Here is a 16,740-nt window from a genome sequence, read left to right on the forward strand (position 1 = left end):
GCTATTTTTGCCTTGAATCAATGCTGGTGTGATGTTTGCTATTGTGCTAAGCTAATATAACGCTATATTGTGTTTTCGCTGTAAAACACTTGATAAATCGGAAATATTGTCTGGAATCACAAGATGCCTGTCTTTCAATTGCTGTACACTATGTATTTTTCAGAAATGTTTTATGATGAGTATTTAGTTATTTGGCGTTGGTGTCTGTAATTTTTCTGTCTGCTTTCGGTGCAATTTCTGACTGTAGCTGCAATGTAAACTATGATTTATACCTGAAATATGCACATTTTTCTAACAAAACATATGCTATACAATAAATATGTTATCAGACTGTCATCTGATGAAGTTGTTTCTTGGTTAGTGGCTATTTATATCTTTATTTGGTCGAATTTGTGATAGCTACTGATGGAGTAAAAAACTGATGGAGTAAAAATAGTGGTGTCTTTTGCTATAAATCATAGTTTTACATTGCAGCCACCATCACAACTCTCACCAAAGCAACTAGAATAACTACAGAGACCAACGTGAATTACCTAAATTCTCATCATAAAACATTTATGAAAAATACACAGCGTACAGCAAATGAAAGACAACGATCTTGTGAATCCAGCCAATATTTCAGATTTTTTAAGTGTTTTACACCGAAAACACAATATAGCATTATATTAGCTTACTACAATAGCCAACCACACAAAAGCATTGATTCAAGCCAACAATAGCGATAACGAATAAACCAGCAAAAGATATTAATTTTTTCACTAACCTTCTCAAACTTCTTCAGATGACAGTCCTATAACATCATATTACACAATACATATAGAGTTTGTTCGAAAATGTGCATATTTAGCGGCACAAATCGTGGTTATACAATGAGAATAGTAGCCAAGCTGCCAACAAAATGTCGGGAGAAATCTTGGGAGAGGCACCTAATCTAATCAGTGACTAATCATAAACTTGACTAAAAAATACAGGTTGGACAGCAAATGAAAGATACATTAGTTCTTAATGCAACCGCTGTGTTAGATTTTTAAAATTAACGTTACTACGACATACATCGTGCGTTAAAGCGAGACCGCACCGAAATTAATGGCGGAACAGTAGTTTTACATTTTTCAACAGAACAACGAATTAACATCATAAATACTTCATACTTTTTGATGAGCTTACATCAGAATCTTGGGCAAGTTGTCCTTTATCCAGAAGAATCGTTGCTCGGTTGTAGATTGTCGCCTTCAACTTTGGAATTAGCAGTAAACATTATCCATGTGGCGAAGACATGCCAAACTCACTATTACGCAGCACAAAGAAATATCCGAAAATCGCAATATACTGATATAAACTGATATAACTCGGTTTAAAATAACTACATTATGATGTCTTTAACACCTATATCGAATAAAATCAGAGCCGGATATATCTAAGGCCTATAACGAGAGCTTTCCAGAACGCCATCCTGAGGTCTGTCTTGCGTCATGGCGAATGTTGAAAAGAGTGTACCCCACGTACCCAGACCCTTTATATGGCCTCAGATCTGCCTAGCAACTCCATTCCAATTCTCACTACTTGCTGACATCTAGGGGAAGGCCTATGCAGTGCATGTCGACCAATAGAAGACATGCAAATTAATAAACTGACCCTAGAACAGACTGCCTGATTTCAGATTTCTCACTTCCTGATAGGACGTTTGCTCCAACTTGAGTTCTGTTTTACTCACAGATATAATGTTTTACTCACAGATCAAACGGTTTTAGAAACTAGAGAGTGTTTTCTATCCAATAGTAATAATAATATGCATATTGTACGAGCAAGAATTGAGTACGAGGCAGTTTAATTTGGGAACTACATTTTTACAAAGTGAAAACAGCACCCCCTATTGAGAAAAGCTGCATAGAAATATGGTCTCTTTTTTGCTTTCTTGAGTAAGGCAGCTCCAAAATGCAGGTGTTTCAGCCTAGCTCAGTGCTTTCTGTGGTGGTGGTGGGAGGTGGGGGGGGGGGGGGGGGGGGGAATACAGAGCGTAGGGGTTGGTAATTTTATCTAGTTGTGCCGTGATTGGCTCATTGTTCTGTCACTCATGGGGACAGTACGTCACCACAAAATCTACAGTAATAGTGTCGTGGCTGAATCAGATTTAGCTATGTAACATAGATAGATAAGATGTTATTTTCATCATATGCTTGTGAGATACTTGTTATTAGAATGGGGCCAGAGAGGGGAGAGGTCAGGCTTGTCTTCATATGTCAATGTATATGTTAAACCATGTGACGGGATGGAGTTATTAATTGGGGAACCAGTTAGTTATCTCATACAATGTCTGTACGCCAGTCACTCCCTACTTTTCTCATAGGGGGAAGGAGTTTGGCCGTGTTTGGAACCATTGTATGTCCCCTCTGAGGTTGCCCTTATCTTGACCTAGTATTTGACCTAAGGGGCTCACTGTCTGATTTTGAGTTTGTCCAGGTTTGGGAGTATCTAGAAATGACAATTGATATATGCCATTGGATGAGGTAAGGTTTTGGTAGACAGTGAAGTATCAGGCATGAGATTTAAACCTTGTCTTGGGAGATCAAACTGAACGATGATTTATAGCTGATGCTGTCTAGCGATAGGATACTCTTCTTTCGGGTAAAGGATTCTTTGTAAGTTGAGAGGGGTGTATCTTGGCTATAAATGAAACTAAGAATTGTTTTGTAAGGACTCTCAGAGAATTCATTTATAGACACTGAATTGATCTGAGAGTCATTAAAGGGCTTTGGTGAAGCTTGTAAATTATATATTAAAGATGGAATATATAATTTAACTCTGACTTGTGTGTGGTTGGCTCTCTCTCTCTTTATTGAGTAATACAGGAAATTTCCACGACAATAGCTAGAAAGTTCAAGTCCCCTTCCAAGGCTCAAGGTCATTGGCCAAAGATAAAATGATGTCAAATCACATTATATCTACCACAGCTTTGATTGGACTGATGTCAACATCACACTTTCAAAATCTTAGCTAGCAAGCTAGCAGTCATCATCATGAATCACTTCGACAATCTACTGGCAAATCAATTTCAATCCTTGTCATATGAAGAGAAATTATAGGTAAAACATATCGGTGCTCATCGGCCATTGGACATAAACATTACAAACAAGTTTGAAATCGAAAATTCAGCAGTGGGTGGTATGGAAGGAATCAGTAGCTAACTGCAATCTTTGCAAAGCAATTACTATTTTGCCTCCCCTGCTATTCGGTGGAGAGGGTGTGTAGTCCAATTCTGGGTTTAACCTGTTGGGGATGGGGGCGCTGTTTAGACTATTTATGCTAATGTGGCTAATTTTTGAAACGGCTTCCCACAAAATCCTTGATCGTACAATATGCATATTATTATTATTATTGGATAGAAAACAGTCTATAGTTTCTATAGGAGTTGAAATTTTGTCTCTAAGTGGAACAGAGCCCATTCTACAGCAATTTCCCTGACATGGAGTCAGATTTGAGAAATGTTGGCCACTTTTCTGAAGTCAGTTAAAAGGGCACTGTCGTTGCTATGACTATACGGACACTTCTTACGTCTTCCCCTGGATGCCTTTACGTGATGACGATTCCAACGGGCTCGATTGCGCGTTCACAGGCCCTACAAATGAAAAAACTCTGAAGCTAGTCATTCTTTGGGAGCTGCGTAACGCGCGTGGAAGACACCGACCCTCTCCTGTTCCAAGCCTTAGTTTAGCCTGTTATATTTCTCCGGTCATCTTTTCACTCGTTATAGGAGTTACAAACATCATAAAGTAGTTAATTTAAAGCGTTTTATAGCAATTTATATCCGTTTAGTGCGATTTTGGGACATTTATTTTTGCAACGATGTGAAAAGTTGGGCACGCTTTTCAGTTCATCCCGAACGTAGTTGACATTTCCACATGGCAAGAGGACAGCTTTCCACCAAAAGACGATTTCTCCCAAGAAAGGATCCTTTGCCCAAGATACTGATGGAAGAACAGCTCAAGGTAGGACATTTTTATTATGATAAATCGTGTTTCTGTCGAAACATTTTAGTGGCTTAGGACGCCATGTTTTTTGACGTAGCTTCGCTTGGCGCAAACTGTATTGAAAAGTAAGGATAAATTAAAAAATGTAATAACGCAATTGTATTAAGAATTAAATTGTCTATCAATCCCTGTCCACCCTATATTTTTTAGTCACGTTTATGAGTATTTATGTATAAGAGTAGATCACTGTCTAAGTGGCGCAAGGACATTTTCTGACCAGCTGAGCTACATTTCACATTGTCTAACCATGATTTTGGTGGCTAAATATAATCATTTTCGATCAAACTGTATATGCATGTTGTAATGTGATGTTACAGGAGTGTCATCGGAAGAATTCTGAGAAGGTTAGTGAAAAAATTTATATCTTTTGGCGATGTTGACTTTTATCGCTCACTTTGGCTAGAATCAATGCTGGGCTGCTATGTGCTATGTGCTAAGCTAATATAACGATTTATTGTGTTTTCGCTGTAAGACACTTAGAAAATCTGAAATATTGTCTGTATTCACAGGATCTGTGTCTTTCGATTCGTGTATGCTGTGTATTTTTACGAAATGTTTGATGATTAGTAGTTAGGTAAACACGTTGCTCATTGTAATTATTCTAGTCCATTTGTGATGGTGGGTGCAATTGTAAACTATGCCATATACCTGAAATATGCACTTTTTTCTAACAAAACCTATCCCATACCATAAATATGTTATCAGACTGTCATCTAATGAGTTTTTTTGTTGGTTAGGGGCTATAAATATCTTAGTTTAGCCGAATTGGTGATGGCTACTGGTGTTGGTGGACAAATAAAAGATGGTGGATTATGCTAATGTGTTTTAGGTAATAGATGTACATCTTTACATATTGTGTCTTCCCTGTAAAACATTTTAAAAATCGGAAATGTTGACTGGATTCATAAGATCTGTGTCTTTCATTAGCTGTATTGGACTTTAATGTGTGAAAGTTAAATATTTAAAAAAAATATTTTTTTTGAATTTCGCGGCACTGGTTTTTCAGTGGGGGGGGGGGGGGGGTGTGCCGCTAGCGCCACGCTGATCCTAGACAGGTTAAAGGTCTCTTTCCCAAGCTAAAAAGGATAAACATTCTCACGCACCACTATAGGCCAGAAAAGGAATACATTGGCCATGCTGTCAATCCAGCATGACTTCTGCCGCATTCAAAACAACCGGAAACTCGGAACTTGGAAATCTCAGACTTCAGTGAGTTCAAGACAACTGGGAACTCGGACAAAAACGAACTCCGACTGGGAAAATATGTTTTGAACAATCATTCAACTCGGAATTCCAAGTCAGGAAATCGGGCCTCTTTCTAGAGCTCCGACCTGAAGATCACTGATGTCATGATTCAAGCTTGATTTTCCCCCGATTTCCCAGTTGTCTTGAAAGCAACATAAATCCAGAAAATACCAGACTTTGATGACAAAGTTTCATGACAAAATTTGCCCACAAGACGGACTGCTGAGCTACCTTCCTGTTCAAGTGAGCACAGCACAACGGTGAGTCCAAAAATGGCTTGTATGCTGCTGCATAATTGAAGTAATATGTCAGGGAGATATGTATACTGTAGCTAAGAAAGTAATATTAAGTGTATGTTGTGTAGTAAGTTGTTAGTATCCCATGTGCATCACCCTAATAATTTGGTCCCTTGCCCCCTCATAATTTAGCCTACTGTTCTGACTTGGTGGTGCACATTAAGCCTATAGCCTGTTTTAGAGAAATGTCATCATCAAATATTGTAAGAGTTTTCATTGTCTACTTATATCCCCCCCTTTTTTTCACACAGTTCTGACTTGGTGTATATGGAGAATACTGACAGAATGGCCCATGTTCTGAATTCTGTCGCTGTACATTTCAAAAGTGATGAACAAATAGTTATATCGAATACGTCCGTCTTAGCTCGTTCATAAATGTCTTAATCGAAATTACAGATTGCCTTTTATACACTCATCGTTCCCATAGGCCATATTTTGTACATCTCAATTGTCAGGAGAAACCACATTTATTTAAGCAAGTCAGCCATATCAGTTGTGGGTTTTTTAAAAGGCAGTAAATGAGGCTGAATGAACTGTTTCACTGTCAGACAAGGCTCCACTGATAGCCAGGTGTAGCGGTGGTAAGGATTCACTCCATGGTGCTGAAAGGAAAGCTCCGCTGTTAGGACAGCTTTATGTAGGCCCTAACAGTTTATGGGCACCGTTTGTCACCGTTATAGTGCAATTAATGTGTTGTGTGTAGGCTTTGCTGGCATGCATCTAAAAAAAAAAAATGGAATTTGCCCCACCAAGATTTACATGCTAAATAGCCACTGTACATGGCTAAGTTTGTCTGACAGCTATGGAGACTCATCAGCCAAATGCAGTCATACCTACAGAACAGCAGGCACATAACCAGCTAGGTTGACATGAATCTCCATCATGTTAATCAAATATCATTACACTTACACTGTTAATGCTAGTACACGTGTGCAGGCTGATTACTATTTATACTACTATTATTTATACTAATCACTTTGCTTCCAATCTGGTGTTCATGTAAAATACCAGTCTGCATGCCCGTAGTGAACCTGACAAATGGGAATGGAATTGAATGGAAATAGAGGCCAGAGCAGATCTCAGACAAAAAATACGCTCTACCCCAGGATACATTAGCCCTGGATGATGGCTTCTAAACCCTTTACTGCGCTCTGACAGGACCAGATATGCCCATATTGGGAAGGGTAGATGCAGGAAGTCAGTTATACAACAAGGCATTTTAGTGCAATCCAGTGATACTGTACTTTGCAGAGATAGGCCTAATAACAGATACTCACACAATCACGTTCTGATCAAAGGTTTGAACACTCTGATCGGTAGTTTGGTATGTGATGGGTAAACCAATGTCTGAAACATGTTGTTTGCATAAATAGAGTTTTACAGGTTGATGTGAACCCATCTGGTCTCTGCTCCATCACTCTCTCCACCATTGCATGTCTCAACCCTTCAGATCAGTAACCAGAGGTATATTAGACTGGGATGTGGACCGGACTGGACTTAGGGCTCTATTCAATCCATACAGCGGAAGTTCAGCGTTACAGCGTAACTGAAATTTAAAGGCGATATTCCTGCGTTAGTGTAGACTGCATTCATGGTAAATGCTGCATTGGCTCAATCAGAAATTTCCTTTAAATATCTATTGCGCAATCTGTAGGGTTTCAGCGATACAGATTGAATAGAGCCCTTACACTCTACTCTGAGTAGTAACATCAAATTGATTCCCCTGCTTTGATCTCATTCACTACCTGATCTTTAAATAGCAGGAGTGCCCCGCTGTGTCAGCACAACAGACCCGGTAAACAAGTCCCTCCCATGGTGCTGCTCACACCGAAGCAGCCCCATCAGCACTAAATTGTAAACAGCAAATTATCCGGGCACCACCAAAACCCGGCAGAGTCATTCTCAGATTGGATTGTTCCCACTGCCAGCCCAAGAGACTAGGGCCTTTATGGACAGGAAATGAAAAGAGCTGGGCTGAATGCATTTGAAGAGGAGAACTTTATTTACAATACATAAGGGGCTGGCTGCTGGCCAACTGCTAAGCTCTTGCTTAGTATACACCATTTATCAACAAGTCACCTCAACTTGGCTTTTCTTTCTCTTTAACAAGCAATGCAGAGCCACAGGAACTGCTTGTCAATACACTAATAAGTATACAAAACATGAAGAACACCAGCTCTTTCCATGACATTGACTGACCAGGTGAATCTATGTAAAAGCTATGATCCCTTATTGATGTCACTTGTTATATCCACTTCAATCAGTGTAGATGAAGGGGAGGCGACAGGTTAAATAAGGATTTTTAAGCCTTGAGATAATTGAGACATATATTGTGTGTGTGTGCCATTCAGAGGGTGAATGGGCAAGACAACATATTGAAGTGCCTTTGAATGGGATATGATAGTAGGTGCCAGGTGTAACGGATGTGAAATGGCTAGCTAGTTAGCGGTGGTGCGCGCTAATAGCCTTTCAATCGGTGACGTCACTTGCTCTGAGACCTAGAAGTAGTGGTTCCCCTTGCCCTGCAAGGGCCGCGGCCTTTGTGGAGCAATGGGTAACGATGCTTCGTGGGTGTCAGTTGTTGATGTGTGCAGAGGGTCCCTGGTTCGCGCCCGGGGCGAGGGGACGGACGTAAAGTTATACTGTAACACAGACGTACCCGTTTGTGTCAGAAACTGCAATGCTGCTGGGCCTAACACGTTCCCATGTGTATCAAGAATGGGGGTTCTTAATGTTTGGTATATATTGAAGTAGCATAACCCTTGAAGAAACACTAAAGTAACTCTCCTTTTTCATCATCATCTGCAACTCCTCAAACTATTGATTTTTTTCACAACTGCCACCAGTTTGATGCCAAAACAATACATTATATATATAAAAAAGGTTATAAAATAAAATAAAGGATATTCCATACTGAAACCCTCAACTGTAACACCAACGGTATTCACTAAATTCATGGCTTATGTTTAGGATAATGTTTTACAGCTTTGTCATTACATGTTCTATTTAAAAATAATCTTATTCAATGATTTCATATATTTTACATGTGATAAGAACACACAGAGGATCACCTGTGACATTCTGAAGCACACAAAAGGGCCACTAGATATTTTATGATCGATTACATAAAATTCTTGAAAGATACCAAAATTCTGGTAGTTTACTGGTAAACTTGGAAAGTTTCCAGTAATATCCCTTTGCAACCCTAGATGTGAGTCACCGTGCACTGCAAATAAAATGATTCTGTATTATATAGAATGATTCCTTATTATATAGAAGGCTTGAATATTTAATCTCCTTAATGCCAGGCTTCCTTCTCAAGTGTAGAGATTAACTGTGGAATCAAAGCACACCTCATTATCAGCCACAGCATGTAGCATGCTCCCAAATCCTATCAGCACAGCTCTCTCTCTCTCTTTCTCTAGTAACAAGAGTTGGGTCTGAGTGAACCTGGGTCTAAAACAGTTTTTTAAAGAATATAACATCCCTCTGTAGGTTCTGCTCTGTCCATCCTCTCAGGTCTCCGAAGTACCCATATACAGTAGCTCTGATCTTTTCACTGTAGGCTGTATCCTTTTAGCCCATATCTCTCCCCCCTTTCTCTCCTCTCTCTCTGGGTGTCTTATTAAAGGCGCTCTATCTAATGAGATTTAGGTCCCGGGGATTAATGGTGTGGCTAATTGATAAACACAGCCGGGGAGGATTAAAACCCCTTCATTCCCCCGACGCTGTTTGGGGCCTCAGCTGATTCATTGAAATCACAGGGATGGACACAAATATACGTTGTTATTCCTTCCACTCTTTGCTTTGCAATGTACAGAATGCTAGAACCGTGAGGGAGAAGGGCCCTTGACGTTCACATTAAAACACTGAGGTCATCACCTTCAGTTAATCAATCAACTTCAAGGAAAGGGTCGTCACTGTGTCTATTCCTTCTCCTTGCCCTCCAACACAGAGAAAAGATTGAGGTCTGGATTCAATCCGTATCGCGGGAGATCCTTGCTAAAATGTTAAGGTAATTCCCAATTGATCAGTCATATATATATAACGGATTTACTAACGGAGGAAGCTATTTCTGATTTTGTGCTTCTGGCAGAAGCAATCGGGCCTGAAGGTTACGGGCATGGGTAGGCTTCAGTTTTAAAATTCATGCCGATGCAGAGCTCAAGAAGGTTAGAGTGAAGCCCACTGATGGTTGAACATGAACTAGGTAGTAGTAAGTAAGTTGCAACATTTTTAAAACATGTCTCATTTATTTTCTTAAGCACATTTCCAGTATCTAGATGAATGAAGAAAATTATTCAGATACACTTAATAATAGAACAACTATCAGCCGACATGACTGTTTAACCCTTCCATAGTCCCAAGTCCAGAGGCAGACAGAAAGGTGTTCGTCAAAGACACAGGAGAAGAGGGAGGGCTGCATTTGACATATAAAAAAACAGGATTATAACAAAGCTGTCTTAATTCTTAAAAAACAACCCCCCCCAAAATAAAACATTTAAAAGATCAATTGAAACAAACAGCATCTTGACCAAAATGAGAAAAGAAACACGCACACACTGAAAATAGCTGTTCCAAAATGTCTTTCAGCCTATTGAAGAGCTAGAGCAGCAACTTTTTTTGGAAATTAATACTTCAAAAATAGGTATCTTACAGCATTTTCTTTTTTGAATGTTTTTTTTAACAGAGTATATTCACATTCTCACCACATAAGAACAAGTGCGTTAAGTAAAACATAAAAAATAAAATACTTCATGCATCTCTCAATAGTTTTGTTGACCTAAAAATGGGAATGTTCAAGGCCAGAAAAATCCTTCTAATGCTTCTTTATCAGGGCATTCTTTCCAAGCCATTTCAAGTCTTACTGTGTTATACTATCTCACTATTCAGATCATGCCTACATAAGCTTTACAGCGTGGAAAGCAACACAAAACCGTACAGGGCAGGCAAGCATCTGAGCGTATAGGCTCCTGGACTCACAGAGGAAAGGCAGGCATTCTCTGTTTGTTAGAAACCCCCCACATTTTTAAAAACAGACACACATACACACATCCAATGTCAGTGTTGTGTTGACCGGATGATGGTTGGGTAAGTCTTCGATCAGCCCAGTGATGTATCACTGACAGAGGGTTGCTTTAGTAGTACTTCTCCAAGAGTATAACTGATCTTAACCTACAGCCAGCCCTCGTTGTGTGGTTCTCTCATCTGTGTTGCTGCTGGGTACAGCAGTTCTTGTGACACCAGAGAGCAGAGGAGAGGGACTCATATGAAGGTTGGGGTGGCGGAGGTTACAAGGGTGTGTGCCGCTCGAAACTTCTCCAATGGCAACCAACCCTGAGATTTCAGGAGTCCGATACAAAACACACCACAAAAGGCACTTTATAAAATGACAGTGCTTCTGTTCTAAGGAAATTCAAGTTGAGAGAGAGAAAGTGTGTCTTTCTGTACATTGTGTTCAGCGTTAAACCAAAAGGAGATGAGTTTATCATGTTCCTTTTCATCATCCAAGCCAAACGAGCGTCAGCACTCCTGTCTCTCAGAAGTGTCTCGCATCCCCAGATAGCTCGATGTCCAGTAGAGTGAGAAACAAAACACACTAAAAACTTGCCACTAAAAAAGCCAGAATAGAGTAGCAGCAGAACCTGGTGAGGTCACAGGCCGTCTTCTAGAACACTCTCTTAGGTTCCGTTCTCTCCTCACTGGTCTACTATGGGAATATCTCATGTGGTACTGCTTGGGCCCTGCCTGTGGTTTCAAGGAGCATCTGACCCCAATCCCTCCCCCCGGACCCCCTCCGTACCCCACCCACAACCCTCTCTCAGTCGTCTCCCCCGCCGTAGAGGTCTGCCAGCTTCTTGAAGCGGGGGCCCCAGTCGTTGAGGTAGTCGTAGTCCTGGTCTCCTGAGCTGGAGGAGTTGAGGGAGCTGACAGAGCCGGCCGTGGAGCCACTGCCCTCATAGTCAAACACCAGCAGGGAGTCATAGGGCGGGGCCGTGGGGTCGTTGTCCGCCGCCCTCAGACCCTGAGAGAGAGAGACAGAGAGGGTTAGTTAACACTGAGGAGAGAAAGGCAATAGTGATTATACTGATGGCATGCTTGTTGCTAAGTTTGTTATGAACTGTGTTGTTATGAACTGTGCTGTTATGAACTGTGTTGTTATGAACTGTGCTGTTATGAACTGTGCTGTTATGAACTGTGTTGTTATGAACTGTGCTGTTATGAACTGTGCTGTTATGAACTGTGCTGTTATGAACTGTGTTGTTATGAACTGTGTTGTTATGAACTGTGCTGTTATGAACTGTGCTGTTATGAACTGTGTTGTTATGAACTGTGCTGTTATGAACTGTGCTGTTATGAACTGTGCTGTTATGAACTGTGCTGTTATGAACTGTGCTGTTATGAACTGTGTTGTTATGAACTGTGCTGTTATGAACTGTGTTGTTATGAACTGTGCTGTTATGAACTGTGTTGTTATGAACTGTGCTGTTATGAACTGTGTTGTTATGAACTGTGTTGTTATGAACTGTGCTGTTATGAACTGTGTTGTTATGAACTGTGCTGTTATGAACTGTGCTGTTATGAACTGTGTTGTTATGAACTGTGCTGTTATGAACTGTGCTGTTATGAACTGTGTTGTTATGAACTGTGCTGTTATGAACTATGTTGTTATGAACTGTGCTGTTATGAACTGTGCTGTCATGAACTGTGCTGTTATGAACTGTGTTGTTATGAACTGTGCTGTTATGAACCGTGCTGTTATAAACTGTGCTGTTATGAACTGTGCTGTTATGAACTGTGTTGTTATGAACTGTGCTGTTATGAACTGTGCTGTTATGAACTGTGTTGTTATGAACTGTGCTGTTATGAACTGTGTTGTTATGAACTGTGTTGTTATGAACTGTGCTGTTATGAACTGTGCTGTTATGAACTGTGTTGTTATGAACTGTGCTGTTATGAACTGTGCTGTTATGAACTGTGTTGTTATGAACTGTGTTGTTATGAACTTTGCTGTCACTGTGATTGCTCCTTGGTATAGAAACTCAAACATTAGAACACTCACGGAACGATTTGATTAGTGTAGTGTTAGCTAGCTACATAGTTGTCTTTGCTGTCCTTGTATCTAAGATAATTGTGTAGTTTAGAGTAATTATCTAGCCAGTTATCGAGGTTACCTAGCCAGTTATCGAGGTTACCTAGCCAGTTATCGAGGCTACCTAGCCAGCAACACTTTCAAACAAAGTCAACAATGCAGCCACTGCTAGCTAGCCTACTTCACCAGTCAGCAGTATTGCATCATTTTAGTCAATAAGATTTTTGCTACGTAAGCTTAACTTTCTGAACATTCGAAACGTGTAGTCCACTTGTCATTCCAATCTCCTTTGCATTAGCGTAGCCTCTTCTGTAGCCTGTCAACTATGTGTCTGTCTATCCCTGTTCTCTCCTCTCTGCACAGACCATGCAAACGCTTCACACCGCGTGGCCGCTGCCACCCTAACCTGGTGGTCCCAGCGCGCACGACCCACGTGGAGTTCCAGGTCTCCGGCAGCCTCTGGAACTGCCGATCTGCGGCCAACAAGGCAGAGTTCATCTCAGCCTATGCTTCCCTCCAGTCCCTCGACTTCTTGGCACTGAAGGAAACATGGATTACCACAGATAACACTGCTACTCCTACTGCTCTCTCCTCGTCTGCCCACGTGTTCTCGCACACCCCGAGAGCTTCTGGTCAGCGGGGTGGTGGCACTGGGATCCTCATCTCTCCTAAGTGGACATTCTCTCTTTCTCCCCTGACCTATCTGTCTATCGCCTCCTTTGAATTCCATGCTGTCACAGTTACCAGCCCTTTCAAGCTTAACATCCTTATCATTTATCGCCCTCCAGGTTCCCTTGGAGAGTTCATCAATGAGCTTGACGCCTTGATAAGTTCCTTCCCTGAGGATGGCTCACCTCTCACAGTTCTGGGTGACTTGAACCTCCCCACGTCTACCTTTGACTCATTCCTCTCTGCCTCCCTCTTTCCACTCCTCTCCTCTTTTGACCTCACCCTCTCACCTTCCCCCCCTACTCACAAGGCAGGCAATACGCTTGACCTCATCTTTACTAGATGCTGTTCTTTCACTAATCTCATTGCAACTCCCCTCCAAGTCTCCGACCACTACCTTGTATCCTTTTCCCTCTCGCTCTCATCCAACACTTCCCACTCTGCCCCTACTCGGATGGTATCGCGCCGTCCAAACCTTCGCTCTCTCTCCCCCGCTACTCTCTCCTCTTCCATCCTATCATCTCTTCCCTCTGCTCAAACCTTCTCCAACCTATCTCCTGATTCTGCCTCCTCAACCCTCCTCTCCTCCCTTTCTGCATCCTTTGACTCTCTATGTCCCCTATCCTCCAGGCCGGCTCGGTCCTCCCCTCCTGCTCCGTGGCTCGACGACTCATTGCGACCTCACAGAACAGGGTTCCGGGCAGCCGAGCGGAAATGGAGGAGAACTCGCCTCCCTGCGGACCTGGCATCCTTTCACTCCCTCCTCTCTACATTTTCCTCTTCTGTCTCTGCTGCTAAAGCCACTTTCTACCACTCTAAATTCCAAGCATCTGCCTCTAACCCTAGGAAGCTCTTTGCCACCTTCTCCTCCCTCCTGAATCCCCCCCCCCCCCTCCTCCCTCTCTGCGGATGACTTCGTCAACCATTTTGAAAAGAAGGTTGACGACATCCGATCCTCGTTTGCTAAGTCAAACGACACCGCTGGTTCTGCTCACACTGCCCTACCCTGTGCTTTGACCTCTTTCTCCCCTCTCTCCACAGATGAAATCTCGCTTCTTGTGACGGCCGGCCGCCCAACAACCTGCCCGCTTGACCCTATCCCCTCCTCTCTTCTCCAGACCATTTCCGGAGACCTTCTCCCTTACCTCACCTCGCTCATCAACTCATCCTTGACCGCTGGCTACGTCCCTTCCGTCTTCAAGAGAGCGAGAATTGCACCCCTTCTGAAAACACCTACGCTCGATCCCTCCGATGTCAACAACTACAGACCAGTATCCCTTCTTTCTTTTCTCTCCAAAACTCTTGAACGTGCCGTCCTTGGCCAGCTCTCCTGCTATCTCTCTCAGAATTACCTTCTTGATCCAAATCAGTCAGGTTTCAAGACTAGTCATTCAACTGAGACTGCTCTTCTCTGTGTCACGGAGGCGCTCCGCACTGCTAAAGCTAACTCTCTCTCCTCTGCTCTCATCCTTCTAGACCTATCGGCTGCCTTTGATACTGTGAACCATGAGATCCTCCTCTCCACCCTCTCCAAGTTGGGCATCTCCGGCGCGGCCCACGCTTGGATTGCGTCCTACCTGACAGGTTGCTCCTACCAGGTGGCGTGGCGAGAATCTGTCTCCTCACCACGTGCTCTCACCACTGGTGTCCCCCAGGGCTCTGTTCTAGGCCCTCTCCTATTCTCGCTATACGCCAAGTCACTTGGCTCTGTCATAACCTCACATGGTCTCTCCTATCATTGCTATGCAGACGACACACAACTAATCTTCTCCTTTCCCCCTTCTGATAACCAGGTGGCGAATCGCATCTCTGCATGTCTGGCAGACATATCAGTGTGGATGACGGATCACCACCTCAAGCTGAACCTCGGCAAGACGGAGCTGCTCTTCCTCCCGGGGAAGGACTGCCCGTTCCATGATCTCGCCATCACGGTTGACAACTCCATTGTGTCCTCCTCCCAGAGCGCTAAGAACCTTGGCGTGATCCTGGACAACACCCTGTCGTTCTCAACTAACATCAAGGCGGTGGCCCGTTCCTGTAGGTTCATGCTCTACAACATCTGCAGAGTACGACCCTGCCTCACACAGGAAGCGGCGCAGGTCCTAATCCAGGCACTTGTCATCTCCCGTCTGGATTACTGCAACTCGCTGTTGGCTGGGCTCCCTGCCTGTGCCATTAAACCCCTACAACTCATCCAGAACGCCGCAGCCCGTCTGGTGTTCAACCTTCCCAAGTTCTCTCACGTCACCCCGCTCCTCCGCTCTCTCCACTGGCTTCCAGTTGAAGCTCTCATCCGCTACAAGACCATGGTGCTTGCCCACGGAGCTGTGAGGGGAACGGCACCTCCGTACTTTCAGGCTCTGATCAGGCCCTACACACAAACAAGGGCACTGCGTTCATCCACCTCTGGCCTGCTCGCCTCCTCTACCTCTGAGGAAGTACAGTTCCCGCTCAGCCCAGTCAAAACTGTTCGCTGCTCTGGCACCCCAATGGTGGAACAAACTCCCTCACGACGTCAGGACAGCGGAGTCAATCACCACCTTCCGGAGACACCTGAAACCCCACCTCTTTAAGGAATACCTAGGATAGGATAAAGTAATCCTTCTAACCCCCCCCCCCTTAAAAGATTTAGATGCACTATTGTAAAGTGGCTGTTCCACTGGATATCATAAGGTGAACGCACCAATTTGTAAGTCGCTCTGGATAAGAGCGTCTGCTAAATGACTTAAATGTAAATGACTTAAATGTACTTATATAGTATTTTGAGATAAATTACTTCTGATGTTTAATAGTTAACGTACGTCGTTTATGAAGTCTCCGATGTCTCCAGGGTGGGGCAGGCTGGGTCTGACGGGGTACTGGGACTCATCGATGATGGGCCTCTCGTCCACCCTGCGCACCCCCACTGGTTTACTGATTATGTGCTCCACAGACTCAGGCTGCTGCAGCTGGCTCAAGTCATAGTCCTGCAACACAGAGCAAGGAAGGAGACTCAGTGGGACTGTAAGAATGGCTGAGGAAGTGTCTGAGTGCAATCACAGTTATTAAATATGCCATCTTCATCATCATTGTTGTCGTCGTCGCCATCACCGCCATCATCTCTATGGCTGTGTTGTTAGATGAAGCCTTGTGCATGTGTAATGTGTATAACACTGACCTGGTCCTCCTCTCCTCCTCCCTCCTCGTCATACTTCAGAATGTTGTCTCTGACGTCGTCCTCTGGGTCGATCAGCAGGGGCTTGGCCTGACGCTCCTTCTCCCTGCGCTTCATCCACATCACAAACACTAGCACCAGGACTGCAACATACAACACACACCACAATATAACACACCAGGAGTTACACAACACCCCAGACAGAGGAGTGAACAGGGATATATCAGAGGTGGTGTGTGTAATGTACATGTAATG

At 43.1% G+C, this 16,740-nt stretch overlaps 1 protein-coding gene across 4 annotated transcripts in view; it reads right to left on the bottom strand.

The window, feature by feature from the left end:
- Positions 1 to 9,802: 9,802 nt before the first annotated feature.
- LOC129851070 (cadherin-4-like) overlaps positions 9,803 to 16,740 on the bottom strand; it is a 450,252-nt gene continuing 443,314 nt past the window's right edge. For all 4 annotated transcript variants that reach the window (XM_055917262.1, XM_055917261.1, XM_055917259.1 and 1 more), the window contains 3 exons: positions 16,489 to 16,628; positions 16,133 to 16,297; positions 9,803 to 11,594 (listed from right to left, as the gene is read on the bottom strand). In XM_055917262.1, coding sequence (XP_055773237.1) covers positions 11,391 to 11,594; positions 16,133 to 16,297; positions 16,489 to 16,628 — 509 coding nt within the window. In that variant the 3' untranslated portion in view covers positions 9,803 to 11,390. The remainder of the gene's footprint in view (positions 11,595 to 16,132; positions 16,298 to 16,488; positions 16,629 to 16,740) is intronic.

Source organism: Salvelinus fontinalis, chromosome 3, assembly GCF_029448725.1.
Source record: "Salvelinus fontinalis isolate EN_2023a chromosome 3, ASM2944872v1, whole genome shotgun sequence".
Classification (NCBI taxonomy): Eukaryota; Metazoa; Chordata; class Actinopteri; order Salmoniformes; family Salmonidae; genus Salvelinus; species Salvelinus fontinalis.